Genomic DNA, 19,005 nt, shown 5'->3' with positions numbered 1-19,005 from the left:
GTGTAGTATTACATTTCTATCAAGAACCGTTCAATGAGGCTTTGTTGTTCAATATGTTCGTGCAAACGTTTTTTAAATACAGATTGTATGTGTTGACGTGAAAGATTATAAATAAATAGGACGACATCATGTGCACCTGCCACACTTTAAGATTTGTTTAACTGTTTCCACTGTTTGTGTTCCTCTGAGCACAGAACGTTTCAGACACTCCGCCTAGAACCTACTTAAGCTTTTATTTACACCCTGCCAGCGGCATTTATTTGCTTTGCCTACAGCACAAGAGCCAAGATCACTCTTGCATTTTTAGTCACTGGAGAATGTGGCATACACTTGTGTTTGACAGGATCATAAAGCACAGCTTGATCAAAGCCAGAAGACTCAGCGGGTCATGATAAAAGCACCGTCACGTGGCGTTTCTTTACTAACATCATTGCTCTCCTGGTGTACGTGGAGGAAACCGAAGACAAGTGACCGAGGCCTTGGCTCCGTCCCAACTTCAAGTTGATGTGCTTCGGTTTACCCTTCGCGAACGGCATGGATGGCAGCCAGTGCTTTTCTCACTAAGGTTTATTTACTCTTTGTATACATGCATGTTTATTTACTTCTCAGGCCTGTACTGTATCCACCAGAGGGTCACTTCCGTTGAGAAATGATTGTGTTTACAGTATCAAGTGCATACACGCTTCGCTGTGAACGATGGTAGACCTCTTCCTCGGATGGGACGGAGCACAAATAGGCCTCACGTGTCAAACGGGGACATGAATTGAATGACAGCTTCATGGAAGCCTACAGAAGACAGAGCCATGATCACCAGAACACAGTAACTCAAGTAACTATCAAAATATTATTAAACGTGTGTACAGGTGTGTTGTTTTGTTCTGATACTTATTTTGTGTCATTTTTGTATCGTATGCTAAGATGCACCTGCTCAAAAAGAATATATTAGTATCTACAGTGTGAGCTGAAAGTACGTATAGTTTTCACATGTGTACAGTATGTAAGCTCTGTCAAAGCATCAGATTAAATCAATTACCTTTGTCTCTATCTTTGTTCGTTTATCAGTCTACCACGGTGATCGGTTGCGTCCCGGTCCGCCGCATTGCCTGAGCGAGAATGTCGCACGGCCCGTCCCCCCCAACTCTAATTCAAAACACATTCCGCCAAGTGCGGCTTAGAGAGGGGATGTGGCTAAAGCAAATAAAGGAATCATGAAGGAGGGATCAAAGCAGGCCTGCAAATCCGTTCCTTCTGGCTAAAGAGTCTTTCATAAGAAAGAGGAAAAAAATGAAAAGAAATCCCACATCCCGACTACATATCTCATGGAACGGATCACTGGCAAGCGCGTGCCTGCGCTGGATTGATGGAGCGATGCTGTTGGCAGGCCTCTCCTCGCGCTTCCACGCATTTTCCTTCAGAGTGAGTGCGTGTTGGTGCTGCTTTCATTACTCTTATCCAGCTTATTGGGGGCGTTTACGCATGTGTGTGTTTGTGTATGTATAGATGGAAGTCTCGAAGGCAGATGTTGGCACAGACTTTTATCAAACCAAAGCGCAGGCCACCAGGAAGCTGGTATTACTCTCGAGGTTTCAGAACATTTGGTGCGCAGAGGCCGAGCGAGCGTTGTGGAGATATTCCTCCATGCAGCTGTGTTCTCCTCATCTGCACGAGATCACGTGGGACTGACATAAGCGGCTTCATTTAGCCTCACAGCTGAGCAGACAGAATCCCGCCACAAGCTGATATACGTCGTACTTAGGGGTGGGGTCTTTTTTTGCCTGGCTGTCTGAGACATGCACCAGGGCGAAGTCAGAGGATTCTGGGTAAATCTGGAGCGGAGCTGCACTTTGCACGCAGCGCATATTTGCAGCGTGATGCATCTGGGCTCGTTGATTTGCAAATGCTGTCGTTTAAAATTCAATCGACGGGGTTTCACAATAGGCTTTCTTTGCGAAGGAGAACAAAGCCTAAGTAAAGATCAAACAGATCAAATAATCAATGAGCAAAGCTAGGCAATTCAAGACTATTTTTCATGAATTTGTGACGAATTCGCACTGTATGAATCATATCATCGCTGTCCTTCTGAAACCTCGGATGTCCAAATTCGCTGTTTTTCAGGAAATGAAAATGATTAAGTTAAGTTGGCGAGCACTGTTTAATGCTTTTTATTGGTTAGATGTTTGCAAAACCCAGTGACAAACATAAAGGGTGACTAATAAATAACAAAAAATAAAAATCCCCAAGTATGGAGATACAAGGTTTCAGCGATATGTAAAATAGTAATGAATACTTTTTTTTTATTGAACACTGCTCTATATTTATTTGGCATTAGATCTAGATTATTTTTGTCTCTGTATGTAGACCGCATAATAACTTAAGGTTCTCCTAAAAAGCCGATATATCATCAAATCCTCAGTTTAACACAAACACAAGCCTAATGGGAAATACATATCCCAAAGTCGTCTTGCTTGTCTGAGAACTTGCTTGAGAACTCACACAAGTTAATTTCCCAAGCTCTTGAATCTTTCCTAAATACAAAGGAGTCAGTGTGCGACAGTTTCCACGGACCAGAACGTTGAAGTCTTCGCAGTTACCACAAAGGCCGTACCCGTGGGGTAAGTCAATAACTCATCCGCCAAACAAACTCTGTTGTCTGTAAATGATCCAAAGCCTTATGATTTGGCTCAAAAACCCTCTGGTACATGTTTGGTTTGTGGTGTCTTTCAGAGAACGACAGATCTGTGTGCGATACTTTGACCTGTTGCCACAGTGTACAGGAAAGATGCTTTGTGTGTCTAAGTAAAAGTGAAAAGCCAGGCGTGTCACAGTTAGAGAAGGCCAGTAAAAATGGACAGAAAAGCGTGTTTTATGTTAATGATTATAAATAATGATTTACATGTTTGACATGTGATTATTGATTCTTAAATCATTATGCTGTGCTGGCAATATCATTTTTAGCTGTTTTTGAAGTATAGTTTTCGAAGAGATCTGATTGTGTATTTATGTGAACATGAAAGAGTTTTGATTTAGATGTCAATATGGCAGTTACTTAAAGTTAAACAGATGTCGGCCAATAATAGTTTCAAACGTTGCGTTTTTAAATGGACCTTATTTGTAATGCAATTGTTGTCAAGTGCTGTCATATTTTTATTTGAACAGACCACACACACAACTGCTGTGTTGCAACTTAAGACAATAAATTTAAATGGAAAAAGGCGTTGTGCTTTGTTTAATAGGTGCAATCGCTAACTTACACTCAACTCGCTATGGGAATAGTGCCTAGCATGGTAACTATAGATACCGATAATCTACGTGCATGAACTAAGGAATCAGCAACTTTTGATCATAAAACATTTATTGTGGTTTGGTAGTCATCGTTTAAAATCATTACACTAAATTCGTGAGGAGGCACCATCATTCTACGTTAGCTATTGAGACCGGCAACATTACATTATCTCTCGGCTACCTTACGGTTATAAATTGTGAACCAGTAACGTTGGCGCACTAACAATAAACAACCTGAGCACAGCCCAATAACTAATAAGCTCCGATCACTCTCTCGCTTTCTTCGCTTCCTCCGACAAAACCCTCTTTGGTTTCTTTGCTGGCTCTGCCATGGCGTTGGTTTTGAGACATGCATATTAGATCGTTTTGTCTTATAGTTAGCTGTTGGCTAACTCTACCCAGGCTACGAGTAAAATATGTGACGTATGCCGTAAAGCAGGTCGCACACTTCCGCAGGCAGGGGATGGGCGGGTGGTGTACCGACCTGAACACCAAACTTACAAACGTGTGGTTTTAGTCACTAGGAGGCTGCTCGGGTAGCAACGGCAGTATAATTCGTCCGGATAAGAGTTGTTCTGCCACTGAAATCATTTTAGAGACATTATTTTAAGGTCGAAAAATTACATAGTGTTGCTTTAAATGATGTTGGGAATTTATGAAAGTTGTGTGAGGTTTAAGAAACCCTGATGAAATGAACACCAGCAGTGTTATCAAATGGAATAAGTTGATCTTGCCATCACAGCGGCATGAAGCATCAATCACACTTCCTGCTGGTTTGGTGTCGTTACATAATAAAAGTTACACTGACCCCTTGGAAACTGTGCCTGGGGCCCCTTTAGGTCCGTATGGAGTTAACATCCAAACCTTGAAAAGAAATAGTTCTCCGCTATTAAAATACCTATGAAAATGGGATGCTTATCGAATAATATGAACCAGATTGCCTTGTTTTCTCAATAGCCTGGCAAGACCTGCAGTCGAAAAGATATCTACACCTTTTAAGTCGTCTTTGAAGTCTGTGACATTATGAGGGCTTTGAGCGTCTGGGAATGTTGCGTGGTTATACTGGTTCTGAGAATGAGCGTTGGTTTCTACCAGGTCAGGGTCCTGATGCCTCAAACCCACCTCGTCGGTTAAACAGGTCGCAATGTTGATCTGATCTCAGATCTGCTATCCCACTTTCTGCTGTGGGTTTTTCCCAAAGTCATGCTCTGGTGATACACCATTGTCCTTCCGGGAGCATGATGAGTTCTTTTTGAAAGTGTGGAATATTTTTTCCAAGATTACAAAATATAACTGGTAAACTCAGCCATGGCATTTAGTTCTGCTCTGTCAAAGTCACTTACCGTCAGAGGCAGGTTTGTTACTGAAGACAGACATATTTCCATTCAAGATCATTTCGGTTAGAAATATAGCCCTCAAACCAGCCCAGGAGATGAGAGAGTTACGTTTGCTAAAGGTTTAGGGGAAGGGGAAGGCAGACAGAGGTCAATGCTTTTAATGTTCTCCTGTATATGGATGAGGGCAGCCAAGCTCCCAGAAGAATCTAAAACTACAATTTCAGGTGGTGTGTGTAGAGAGAGAGAGAGAGAGAGAGAGAGAGAGAGAGATAATAGTATGAAATTTATGTTTCATATCAAAAACTGTTAGTCTTGGGTGACAGTTGTATGTTCTAATACAAAACGGAAAACCAAAGTGAAGTTATTGAACAAAAAGACTCCAGAAAAAAACAACCTAAAGATGTTGTGTTTATTACATTTATTAATAGTATGCATTATAGTGTACTTCAAAATATTACTTTTATTATTATGACTCATAGGTGTACATGCACACTGCTATTAGGTAGGTTCATGACACCAAAGTTAATAAGAGAAACCACAAAACACATATAAATAACAGTGCACACAAAACTAGTCATATGCTAAGTAAGGAAGGACCCAAAATCTGCCTATAACATTCACATCCATTTTCTTCCATTTGTAGTAGCCTATATATATAATGCAATAGTTCAGACATTTTAATGCTTTGACATTCAAAAAACACAGAATCTCTGTTCCGGTTGGTGTGGAGGAATGCATTCCTATTCTAATCAAGGTTGAGTAAACATTTCATGGCATGCACGTGCAGTATAGCTGTCTGTCTTTGACATTTTATTTTGGCGGTCACAGTCATGCGTGCATTCTTTCAGCATGGCTCATATTCCCCCTGTCCAGTTCAAGGAGTCTTCCCTCGTTCTGCTCTTTCAGGAGGAAATTATTTTTCATAGCCCCCGAAAGAGCAATACATTGCCAAGCGGCATTGCTGCATGCTCTGCCGGTGTGATGCCAAGATCTCTCCGTAAGCTCCTTTAGGAAGGCTTTCTTTTAACCCTGCCCTAAAAACTGTTGAAGTTACTACATTTAATATAAATCTTGTATTTTTTATAAATTATTCATATCAACTTACACCACTCAAAATATCCATATCATACCCAAAAGTGCAGTTCATCATTTTCAATTTTGTACTGGGAACATTTTAGAAAATTTGTAAGGATGCAAAGTGCAATATTATTTTAAATCAATGTCCATTTGTTATTGTTTTTTGTCTATTGTGTCCATGTATGTCCTCACTTCTAAAGTAATTTAACTGCAAATACTTTCAAAGTGTCATTTCGGCAACAGTCTTTGCTCCTGTGGCTTCTTTTGAAGAGTTTGTTTCTTTCTCTTTTCTTAAAATGTAATTATTATAGACTTGACATAACTGTGACCATTAAAGTAAATGGCAGGTTACCCACATGCATTCTTCATCGACCAGTCAGCAGAGCTTGTCATGCAGTGGAAAAACTCATGACTCTGATGAGTCTACAGCCAGCACAGGATGAGCATTTTATTATGAAACCTCATCACGCACCAACACACAAACCTACAATCTCCTCTGAAATGAATGCAGCTTTTACATTTACATTTTTGCATTTGCCAAATTCTTCATCCAAAGTGATTTACAGTGCATAAGCTGTACATTTTTATTTATTTAGTAATCAGTATTTAACACAATGCTCGAGCAGGAACACTTCTAAGACGACACTAGGCTATATAAAATGTAATGCAACGCAAAATCACCCACAGATGTACAAACAGTCTTGGTGTGTGCTGGCAGGATTGTCTGGTGACTTCATGTTGTTTGACAGAACGGAAATGGCTTTTTTCGCGATTCAAATCCTGAAGATCCAGACCTGCAGATCCTCCGGAATCGCGCTTCCGACAGCACGCGGCAGGTCGAGGACGCGCTCGCACCCGAAGCGTCATATGAAACGGGATGACTCACTCTTTTTGATTAATGTTTAGTTTTAGCGGTCTGTTTCTGATAATCTATTGGTTTGACTTGTTCCCGTTCAATTGACCTCTTGGGATAAAAGCTTGAGAATGTTGGCAACAGTTGAAACGCAGCAGGAAAAGAAACACCTTTCGGCACAGACTGCGAGACTCACTTCAGAGAGAGAGGCCTACTGTGTCGCTAATGATCAGCCTCAGACGGAAGAACACAGTGACATGTATTGTTTTGTTTGTTTTATGTGTAAAATTGAATTAAATATGTTAAATTCTAAAAAGTATTCTGTGCAACTCTGAGTTAGCAGCTGCTAACATGCGTGGCGCATCTGTCAATAATGTCGCCATATTGGTGAGGGCAGAAAGTTACCTGAAGTTCGAACATAACATTACTGACGCAGCGCCAATTTGCCTTGAAACGAAATTTAGGGAAGCTTTTTTTTGTCATGCTTGTATTTGGTCACACAACAACCCCTCACAAAGTTAAATGAAAGCGTTACCACAATAAACATGACCTTTGTCTGGACTTTGAGGGTTGCAGTGATGAGTAATTATGGTTGTTTAGCTTCTTTTAGAGACTTATCTTAGTTTTGGTCTAGCAGAAAAAAAATGTCTGTGTGGTGACTGCCACATTTGAAGCAAAATTACTACCTTAACAAGGATGCATATGACAAGGCAAATTTAGTCTGGTTTACCATTGAGGGCACATACGCCATTTTTAATGAGTATATGATGATGATGTATTTTATTTAGTTTAATTTATATAGTATATTGTTTTGGGTAGAGTGGCATTAGCTGTGTGGTATTTAAATAATAATTGCATATTTGATATGTTTTGTACATGCACTGTAAAAAAAAGTATAATTTTTTAAGTACCCTCAAACAGGCTTTACAAGTAATTTCAACTTATTATATAACATTTTTACATAACTTAAACTCTAAATAAGTTAAGCTATTTCGTCTTTTTTATAATATTGTTTTTGTTACAGCAACTCACCACTCTTGAAAATTAAATATAGTAAGTTTAAATGACTTGTAAAGCCAATTTGAATGTACAAATTGCAGTGTGCAAATACAATATGCATGCATGACATGAAAACCTCTTTTGCTCAAAATGTTTGCCTTATAATTTTAGTTGAGATGACACTGTTTAAATTATAGTTAGACATATTAGTTTTAAATCTCATTTCTTTTTGCCCAAAAGAAAACTTAAAGGTGTCTTTCTGGACCTTGACAACAAGTATAACCATGATGTCTATGAGGAGGCCTGGAAATCTCTCGGATGTCACCTAAATATATTTATTTGTGTTCCGAAGACGCTGGGAGGTCTTAAAACGTCATGTGGGTGAGTAAAAAATAACACAATTTTGATTTTGAGATGAACTTTTCCTTTAAAGGGGTCATATGGCGCGAATACGTGTTTTTCTGTGTCTTTGGGGTGTTATAAGTTGCCCATGCATGTATTAGACACGTAAAATTGCAAAAATGAAAGTATCGGAACAACAGATGCTTTCTATCTAAAAGCGAATGCTCACCCAGACCTGTCTGAAACACCTCGTGTAACCACACCCCCACAAATCTACGTCAGTTCGTGGTATGATTTGACTAAGACCGCCCAAATGTAAGATGGGTTTACCTGTCAGTACAATTGCTTTGGAACCCGATGTTCCAAATATGGTAAGAGGCGTTACATTTCCGTCACACGCTTGCAGTATTCGACCAATCACTACGCACTGGTTAACTGGCCAATCATAGCTCACCTCGCTTTCAGAGCGATGAGCTTTGTTAAAAATCTGCGTGTTTCAGAGATGCGGTGCAAAGAGGAGATACAAACATGCACGGTATGTGGAAAATACAGCGTTTTTGAACCTTAAATCGTGTAGACACATTTCATTACATCTAAAACAAACTATATTATTCGTTTTAACCCTGTCATATCATCCTTTAACTTAAAAGTTGCACAGCTAAACCCATTTTCCCCCTGTGTGCAATTTGTTTTGACCGCAACTAACTGAAGCTTACACTCCAAGTCGCTGATGTTTGTTAGTTTTTGCTTTACTGTACCCTTGATGCAAATGCCATATCTTAGGCATGCGAGTGTAAACACGTTGGCATGGTTCCTTGTGTGCTCTAGACCCCACTCTAAGATCTGCCACTTCCTCCAGTTATCCTTTCCACTGAAACCATGCAGACCTCCAAATTGCTCTCAGATGTCAGCTTGGCGCACATTAAATAGAGTGGCTTCTTTTCCTTTGAGCTGAATTGTTCATTACCATTCACGAAATGCTTTAGGAATCGTCTTCAGTATAGATATGGTTTAAGGACATTGTTTCTAGGCCTATAGAAAAAAATGTGCAACAACAGGTGTGTTCTTACAATGTATTTGTTTGTTTAAATGCTATGGTTCTTGTTCTTTTTTCATTAAGTAGGGAGTAGGTGACTAAAAATATCTAAAAATAAAGGCTGACCTTACATTCAGCAAACTAATTTAAGACATGCTATTTCTAAATGCAATAGTTGGCATCTGTGTATTGGAATACATCATGAGAAGGCTTTTAAATGAATGATCCCATGTCCTCTTTTGACTTTAGAAAACTCATCCAAAACGATTTTGTAAATCTCAACTGATAGGTACATAACTCTAACTTTAGAGTTTTTAAAGTTAACCCCGGGGGTTTGATTTGTTTTATTACTCATTGAATGATCTTGCCTAAAGTCACTTTATCTTGCATAGTTTTATATGACTATTTTATAAACTTTTAATTTATATATAAAATGAAACAAATAAATTGCAAATAAACATACAAATAAAAAAGTGCATTGTCTAAATAAATGCCCAACAGACCTACATTTTATGGTGTATCATTTATCAATATTTTGAAGGAAACAGTATGTTTTAGTGCCCCAAACTTTTGCTTATGTTTTAATACTTAAAACAAATAACAGATAATAATAATGGCCGCTTTCAAGCCATGATTTACCATACGTAGCTGAATGACTCATTCAGGGTTTTACTCATTCAAAGATTATTCTTGAGAAAGAAGCAAACATTTTAAACACTGAAATGAGTCATTTAATCACTGTGTTTGGGATCAAATAAGCAGTTCTTCGTGGTCTTAGTCATCTTATTAATGTTACTTCTAGTGAATCGGTCAATAAGGCTCTGGGAATGAGGTAGAATTATTTTGCTGTCATCTTTTGTGGCTTTTACACGCCTGCCAAGCATCATTTGTCCACTTGGATAAATTCTAAGAACTGATACATAAATTTGATTTCACATGTCATTGCTTTTTGAAACGTACCAAAGTGCAATACATAATGCAATGCACTTACGTTTGCGCTATAGTTGGCAAAAAACATACATTTTCGTTTCTCACTTATGTTCGCTCGCTTTTCACTTTTTCTTTGTCTTCCCAGAAAGCTGCAAATGGCACCACAGACAGCCTTTTTTAAATCAGAAACAAAAACTCAGCACAGTCTTTATAGCCACAACACGTTCCCTTTATTATTAAATCCGGTGACCTCTGAGACCCCAGGACTGCTGGAGATCCAACCAGAGCATTGGCTGCACCTGTGGCCAGAACCCCTTTGGTCTTTATCCTTTTGAGTGATAAAAATAGAGGTATCTAACCATTCACATATGAACTGTCAACAGCATCTCAGCTCTTTAGCACAGGGTCACAGAGCTCAATATCTCATCAGTTTCTTTCTTCAGTGACACATACTCAAGAAACAGAGAGCTTTGACCCCCTGAACCGTGAGGACATTCAGCAGCTCGGCTTGCAAGAATTGGAGATCTGCTGGAACAATTAGAGAGAGGGGCGAGAGATAAAGAGACACGGAGAGGAATTGGCTTATGATGTTTACTTATTTGTCGTCTCTTTGGATAAAATTCAAATGAATACATTTAAAAGGAAGTAAATTTAGGTAGAGAATACTATAAAAACGAGTTTAGGGTTAATGTGATGACTTTAAATGCTGTCTACGCAGGCAACTCGCTAGGTTTTGGAAAAAAGTGAATACCCGAAAGGTTGTCAGATTGAAATGTGGATTGTTAAGGCGGTGACAGACGCTTTGCCATCTCTGCTGTCCTTGTCCAGCGCACAGGAGGACTGTTTATCCAAGAACATTTTATGAGCCTGATGCTTTTTCCAGACAGAGCTGAGTGAGGGAAAAGGCCGGAAAAGAGTCCCATAGTTTTAATGAGAGAAGTTTTGGAGTCACAGGCATGAAAATGAATGTCTATTCCCTTTACCACGTTACAATAATAGGTATAGCTCACCTAAAAGTGGAAATCTTTGCATCATTTATTCACCCTCATGTTATTGCAAACCTGTATGACTATTCTTCTGCAGAACACCAAAGAAGATATTTTAAAGAATGCTGGTAACTAAACAATATTTTTGTTTATATTTCTCAAAATATCTTCTTTCGTGTTTCCAGAAGATAGTTGTACAGGTTTCTCCCACATTGGTATTATTGTTTTATCATTGGTGTCCAATTCATTTCTGATTTACAGGCATTTAACAAAAAAAAGACGAGACGGAGAGAATTGTGTGAATGTATGCTGGATGCATGCAGTGCAACAGTACATTGCTCCAAAAATAATCTCTGGCTCTGTCTACAGTGAAAGAAGTGGTTGTGTTGATGGACACCTGTTTCTGTTTTTGACGCTAGAGCACTATGTCTGTCTAAAATTATTTTATTTACAGATCGTTTTTGATGTCTATGAATTGCATTCATTACTGTATGTATTGAAAATTTTTAAATTTCTGACTGTTACATCAAAGCAGTTTCTTAGTTAGGTTTTTGTGCATTTACCAAAAGTCCCACAGGCCTCCCTTGATGCTTTGGATATGAAGGCTCGCTCTACACACTTCTGGTTTCTTCTCTCACTCTGAACCCAATTACAGACTGAAATGCGCACCTGGAATGTGGGGGGGGGGTGTTGGGTGCTCTGATTGTTTAGACATTTTGTTTATTTGCGCAGAACGAGGCACTGATCCAGCCGTCCAAACACACACATGTAGCACAAACAAATGACTTGGACAATCAACTAGTTAACATTGCTAATGCGATCCGAGACGATGAGACAGAATGAATTAAATTCTTATACCGGATTCTCTAACAAATGCAATTTAAAAAGCAAACAGTACTAAATGAAAACACAAAGGGGTGGTTTCCCGGACAGGGATTATCTTAAACCAGGACTAGGCCTTGGTTAAATTAGGATATTTAATTAGTTTTTAAAAACATACTTTACAAAAAAACATTACTGGTGAGCATTTTGAGACAAAACAATCACATTTATATATTTCAAGATTTGTCAGTGCAAGTTGTTTTCGATTAAGACACCTCTAACATTGAAGTTAGTCTTGGACTAGGCTTAAACCCTGTCCGGGAAACCGTCCCATAGAGTTTGAACTCACTAGACTGAATTTATTTTCATATGCTCTTAAAGGAACATTGTTCATTTTTGGGTTAACTGTTCATTTAAAAACTATTTTATTCTTAAGGCCTTATGTTTAAAATGCACAAACTGACTTCAAGGATGCCTTCACAAATTCAATCTGCACAATTTCCTTCAGTTTCCTTTCTTCCTGGCTGTTTAGGCACAATTCTGTAATGTCCTGGAGCAGTCATGTTGAATCTGTGAGCATTACCAACACATTGATGTCATTCTATGTGGAACCCAACAATCCATTTTGGAAGGACACAATGATGACCGGCGTGACGTGACGCTGTACGCCCACCACAATCAACAGTGATTGAAATAACAGAATCATTTGCATTTTACTCTTGCACAACACCACTCTATAAACCTCTGGCATACATGTTCACCAGACCAGAGAACTTTGTAGACAAATTCAGAATAACTTGTAATGGTCTGTCTAATTTGCTGCAATATCCAAACAGTATGGCTTATTAGCAAGAGAGATAACTGAGATTTTAAAATGACTGTATCTCAAATATTTACAAAGCATGCTATGAATAGCATAATGTTGCAACCTTTGCCAAGCTATGCAAAAACTGTAAATGTAAAGATTAAACAAAAACATTGCACTAGTCCAAGCTGACTGTGGCCTTGGTTATCCCTTGAGCGGAGTTCAAACGCATTAAACCACCCGGTTTGATAAAACTAATTGTAGTAAATTGTGTAGAGGTAAACAGCGTGGAACGATCACCAGACATCACTATATAATGCCCTTTAAACACAGCAGAGCATGTCTGACATGTGATTGAAGCGGTGTTATCAGATTTAAAGGATTGCCTTTTGGGGTACTGCAGTGGAACACCATTATTTCAACACAAGAGTAAAGTAATGAAACACAATAACGCAAACACAACCTCTGACTGCATTCTTAATGTATCATGGCATATTTTCACTATACATACAAAAATAAAATTGATGGGATTCAATGGCACAAGTAGGGCATACTGATTTGATGGGCCTCTAAAATGACAGTTTCAAAAAAGATGCAAGGGTTTTGGTTTTAAGTTTATCTACAATATGTGCATGTATTTTAATCTATTTTATTGTTTTTGTTGCCTGTAACGTTGCCGCTTTATAATAATTTCTAAACAATAAATGTTCCCAAATACAATAACTAATCATACTCAATAGGCCTATAGCATATGTATATGTAGTAAAATAACATTTACTACAGTGCATATAGATTTGATGGACACCTTTCCCTGCACCTTTACCCTTGGCTCATTTTATCCAGTCCTGTAGTCCGGATAGGGATGGGGGTCTTCGCGTTCCAGTCGAGTCTCGGGTTCCAGACAATCTTTTTGTTTACCGTTGTAGACTGGACTCGTGAAATACATTTATGCATCTGTCAGACGCTTTTGAATATCAGTACATTCAAGCTCATTGTTCCATCAAATGTGTGTTTCCTGGGAATCGAAGCTAAATTTTGCGCTTGGCTTTCCACACAATGCTTTATACCAAATGAGCTGTAGAAACATTGTAGCGTTATATGGTGGTGTCTATTTTTTAAAGTTGTCTTTTCAGTGATCTTTAATAGGCCTTTTAGTTGTTGTGCGCCTAACGGATTTCATATTTTTATGCAAGACTTTATAGTAAACTCGTTTTATAATATTTGACAGTTATATGCACCGTGATGATTATGTCGTTTTATGTGTAGCTTGATTGATCGTGAGTTACGCTTTTCGTTGTGAATTTAAAATACAAAGTAATAACATTTCAGATTATGCATTTAATTTAAAATAATATATATATATATATACTGAGAAGAAAAAAACGATGAGACGACTTCAAAAAACAGAAACTAATGGTAAGCAGATGGTTTCGTGCATTTGGTTCTCCGTCCAGTCCTGGCGGAAGTGCTCTGACTCTTAATCATCCTGTATATTAAATCAGTACAGATTTTCAATTTTGTGCGAATGCTTGTAGATTTACAGGCTCTCTAAAGGTCTCTATGGTCTTTCCAAGTATAAATAAGTAGTTGAGTGTATTGTTCTGATGTGCAGGGTCTCTGCATTTGACAGCAGTATTCTTTAGCGTAAGGCTGTGTGCTGTCTGCAGAGCAGAAGGTTCTGACAAGCCTTTCTTCACTAGCCATTCTTCACTAGCCATTCTTCACTAGCCACTTTACATCCAATATTTGATCCAATGTTTTATAAGACTGTAGCCTATTACGGACCGTTTCTTTTCAAAAGATAAACAGATACTGAAAACTATAGGCTTTGTATAATGAAAAATAATGAATTTTTCTATAAGGAAAAATATGTGTATGCCTTTTCAATTATTTATGAGATAAAACGAAAATGATAAATATATGTAATTATTGAAATTTGATTTTCAAAAGGCTTTCTACCTTTCTACCTGGTCACCGTCATTTTTCCTGAATGCTGAAGGGTCAATGTCAATTACAGACAAGTTAAATACAGTTAATAATAATAATAATAATAATGCATTTGTTGTTGCTTTTAAAAATAATTTAAGTGTTACGTTTTTGTTCGAAATATTTGTTATATGATTTGCACTTAAATTAAAAACAGAAAAGAAAATATGTCCCATTTTTAAATAGATAAAAGCCTACCTTTAATAAGCTATAGGGCTTGCTCAATTAAAAAAAAGTAAAGAGAATAAAGTGGTTTGCTTTAATAAAATAATAATAATAATTGATATGTAGGTGGCATTACCTGTGAACGTGTGAAAACAAACAACAAAAAATAAAAGAGTAAAAAATCGGGTAATTGCCCCGCGATGCATTTCATGCAATAATTTTAACATTCTGCGGTTGACATATATGTCCAAATCATCATGGGTTTGACACATTGAACTTTGACCCTGAGAAAATAGGCTAAATTCAACATGTCTGACTGAAGTACTTGCGGCGCACAGGCAGCTCTCAAACAACTTTAGTTCTAGAAAAACAAAGATATTGTTTTTTTTCGTGATTTGATAATTCATGCGTTAGTGTTGTGCAAGACCAAGAGGGAGACAGGTGGTTAAACTTTGACCACCCATATGTTCCTAAACTCACAATGTAATGCAAGCAAATACTTGAGTGTTAGAGCAGTAAATATTAGTAGGCTGCTTGAACTGAATAGGAAACGGCTTAAGATAACTTTATGATTGGACACGTTTTCTGAGCATCAACTGATGTTGTTTAGTGCTTTTCAAATGACAATGAGAGAATCATTAGGAGGAGGCACGCGTCCTAATGAGCTCCTTTTCAAACCTGTTGAATAGAAACAAGCACCCTGCGGCGAGACCCGGAGCTATTTAATCCCCGGACGCACTCCAAAGCAAAGAAATATAAGGCTGACCAGTTTTACGGACAGTTACAGCCGAGTCCTCTAACTTCTATACACGCTCATTGCTCTAGTGACTTCTTAACATGGAGGACCTGTTTGTTGATTTCGACCAAGATGCTGCCACAGACTTTGCCTTCTGGGGCCAAATGGACCCCAACTTCCAATTCCAGACCCAGCTGGACACGCTGCTTTTTGACTGCGGCGCCATGACCGGCCAGTTGTCGCCCTGGTCCTCTTTCGGGTGTCAGTCTGAGTTCCCCGAGGCGCAGCTGACCTTCGCGGATTTGGACTCGCAGTCGCCGCAGTTGGAGGCCGGTGCTGAAGTGGACAGCTCCTTGGTGGACGAGCCCCACGAGATCAACAAGCGCAGACAGCAGCATCGTCGCTTGACGTCTCATCACCCGTACAAGGTGCAGCGATACGCCGCCAACATCCGGGAGAGAAAGAGGATGCTCAGCATCAACTCGGGATTTGAGGAACTGCGCTGCCACGTGCCCACGTTTCCTTACGAGAAACGGCTCTCTAAAATAGACACGTTAAGACTGGCCATCGCTTACATCGCCCTGCTCAGAGAAATCCTCATGTCGGGCTGTGACCCCAAATCATACGTCGATGAATGTATGAAAAATGGATATAAGAATCACACCAATGCAATCTGGAATACAAGTGGTAAGATAACAGTCGGTCATATCTGTACACTTTACACACACTTTTTCGTTACAAGTGATAATGCATACTAGTTAAATCAGTACAATTTAAGATCAAATGTGAGAATTTAAAGTATGCCCTTTTAATGACAGCATGCACCCGTGGTGGCCTACAAGAAGTTGGCAGGATTGATGTTATCTCAACATTAATTTAGGAATGAACATCTTGTGCTCCAGTGATAGCAAGAAAATATGACCTTTTGTACAACGGCCAGTGTCGCAATACGATTCTAACTGTTTTAGAATTTGGAAAAACTCAATTTTACTTTTAGACCTAAATAAATGATTGATTTGAATTTTAATATGGACCCTTGTTATTTTAATATTAATACTAACTTTAGTTTATTTTTGTCTTTCTTGATGTAAAGCTTTGAAACAATGAAACTTTGTGAAAAGCGCTATATCAATAAAACTGAATTGAATTAACATAATTATTTGTGTATTTCATCGAGATACACCTTGGGAATGACATTCGCAAAGAGCCTCCGTTAAATGACAAAAATGATTTTAAAAAATCGTATAACCGAATAATGCAATATATATTTAATCACTTTATTCGATACATCATTCGATCCATTTTCTTTATTTAAAAAAATGTAAATGTAACCACACCTTTTAAATACATGACAGAAAATTATTTTACTTGTAAAAATATTTCAGTCATGGTTTTTAGGTTCAGGAATGGACAATAAAATGTGGCGTAAAACAGTTTCTTCGCATCGTTTGTGGGGTATATGAGGTAAACGAGTTGTTATTAGGAGGACCTAGCAAATACATTCTCAACAAGGCTTGTGTCGCTCAAACAGGCGTTGTTTTACATAAACAGTTCCTATTGTTTACATTTACTGTGCAGGTTTTTCCCAGCTGTCCGATCGCGTTTTCAAACACTTCGTTTTGTAAGACACAAGTATTTTCACCGAGGTGAAAGGGAGCTGTACTTAAGTTAACCACGTCCCAGGATTCCCTCTTCTCAAGGGGGAGTGTTTTAATGAATAAGTGTGCCTTTATTAGCCTTAAACCAGCGACTTCTTAAACGGTCATTAAAATGTATCTAAAGACTCATGTTTGCTCTGCTTTTGTGTCGTATAACTCCAGATCTGACAGCTCGGCTCTCTTGGATAAAGTGGGATTAACTGCGCTCTGAAGCTGGAGGAGAGATGCTGCGCTCTCGTCTTTCTCACGCTCCTCTTCAATGGTACCATGGCACACGGCTCTTCAGCATCTGCAGACTTCTCACCGTGTCTTGCTCTCCTGGCACTCATGACACTTTTTATATTCTAATTTGTTGTGGCTTGTAGAATCAGGCCGTCTTTTGCTCATCCAGACGCTTGTTGTGTGTGGTGAATGAAGCCTCATCAGGACAATGACATGCACTTGTCCCTGTGTGCGCCATGAGAGAATGGCAAAAGCTCGGATTTTTTCCATGTGTTTCGCTCTTGAGAGCAAATCGAAAGGGTGGAGACTGGCAAAGTGCCTGGCAGGCGCGCATTCAAGTTTTACTTAACCTTTATTTATGTCGCTGTTAAACTTAGGTATAACTTTGACTAACTCATTTAATTTATTTGTTTTTACGTTGTATGCGTGATCGAAGTGTATGCTTATTTAATGCATATTTTAAAAAGATTACTCCTGACCTTTTTACTGTTTTGAAAGAAATAAAATAAAACGTGTTTTAAAGTGTATATTGTTCAAGGGCTACATTTTCATGTTCAAATGCAAGCGTGTGTACATTTCTCTTTGCGAACATTGGCGTATCATATGCAAGCAAAATCGAACTTTGGCGTATACGCATTTCACGATAATGCAACAGCGTGTTATTTATATGCAATTCATGAGACCGGGTTGGATATTCAAGCTGTAGAAGCAAGAGAACGCATGCAAGACGAGCACAACAGATTCTTTAAGTATGAGAAAAATCTAGCAGGGGTAACCTATCCAGAACGCAGTTACTTTTCAGGTAAGGTGTGTGAAATAAGTCTCTCTGTCATGTGCGAGTGCAATTTATCGACTGCTAATGTCTCCCGGTGGATATAATTAAAGTAGAACATTGTGTGCTATGGCAATGCTAATTATAATCATAATCTATCTGACAGATTTCAGCCCCAATACACTTATGGACAATCTGACCAGCTGGTTACAGTTGCTAAGGGGTGGTCCTGTGCAGTTGTAATTTATAAACTGAATTCTGATATAACACAAATCCTCTATACCACTTTATACAGCCAGAGCTACGTCACTATTTGACTTCACAGCCTTAAGTTCAATACATTTTTAAAGCATGAGTGTTGCAGTAAGAGTCTTTGGAGATTGGTACTGACTTCATTTATGCATTTGGCTGACTTCATCCAGGGCGATGTTCATACCAGAGCCCGAGCTTCATCTCTGGAGGATGCAACAGGTGTGTGTGACGACTCCCTGTATGAGCTCCGGCCATCCATCTCCATAACACAACGCAATACCAGCGGCTTCAATTACAGCGCATACAGTCAGAGTTTCCCTTTTTATGAAATGTTGTGTGCCCCAGAAGACCTGTGTTTTAATGCTCCTTGCTGTCAGACCAATGTTGAGTTCAAGGGCTTCGTTTATAAAACGTGCGTACGCACAGATTTGATCGTGGAGTGTGCGTACGCAAAAATACACGGCAACGTTGTAGTGACTCAGGAGTCTTTAACCTTTTTAATACTTCCCCAAACATCATGACATCACTTCCTCTGACAACAGGCGTGCAATAGAATAGAATAAATATCCATCTTCAAAACCTTTTTCTGGCCATGGGCTCCGTAAAGAAACGAGGCAGCAAGTTTTGACTTTTAAATGTATAAAATTAAGTTGCATTTTAGCCTTTATGCTGCATGGGATAAATCTTTAGGAACATTCATGTACAAAATACGTTAAATGCTAGATTAAATCCAGACGTTATTTGT

At 38.7% G+C, this 19,005-nt stretch overlaps 1 protein-coding gene across 3 annotated transcripts; it reads left to right on the top strand.

The window, feature by feature from the left end:
* Nucleotides 1–452: 452 nt before the first annotated feature.
* LOC130555216 (transcription factor 21) lies at nucleotides 453–17,746 on the top strand. 3 transcript variants are annotated; one of them, XM_057335239.1, is made up of 7 exons: nucleotides 453–565; nucleotides 666–829; nucleotides 1,063–1,416; nucleotides 1,501–2,612; nucleotides 7,789–7,929; nucleotides 15,310–16,043; nucleotides 17,177–17,746. In XM_057335239.1, the coding sequence occupies exons 6-7, from the start codon at nucleotides 15,458–15,460 to the stop codon at nucleotides 17,212–17,214; spliced, it is 624 nt and encodes a 207-aa protein (XP_057191222.1). In that variant the 5' UTR covers nucleotides 453–565; nucleotides 666–829; nucleotides 1,063–1,416; nucleotides 1,501–2,612; nucleotides 7,789–7,929; nucleotides 15,310–15,457; the 3' UTR covers nucleotides 17,215–17,746. The 3 variants fall into 3 exon arrangements, with proteins under 3 accessions (XP_057191222.1, XP_057191224.1, XP_057191223.1); XM_057335241.1 differs by lacking the exons at nucleotides 453–565; nucleotides 666–829; nucleotides 1,063–1,416; nucleotides 1,501–2,612 and adding an exon at nucleotides 5,867–6,808; XM_057335240.1 differs by lacking the exons at nucleotides 453–565; nucleotides 666–829; nucleotides 1,063–1,416; nucleotides 1,501–2,612 and having other exon boundaries at nucleotides 7,613–7,929.
* The last annotated feature ends 1,259 nt before the right edge of the window (nucleotides 17,747–19,005 follow it).

Source organism: Triplophysa rosa, linkage group LG6, assembly GCF_024868665.1.
Source record: "Triplophysa rosa linkage group LG6, Trosa_1v2, whole genome shotgun sequence".
NCBI classification, from domain to species: Eukaryota; Metazoa; Chordata; class Actinopteri; order Cypriniformes; family Nemacheilidae; genus Triplophysa; species Triplophysa rosa.
Note: the sequence above shows the minus strand (reverse complement) of the source record. Positions and strands in the feature narration are given on the sequence as shown.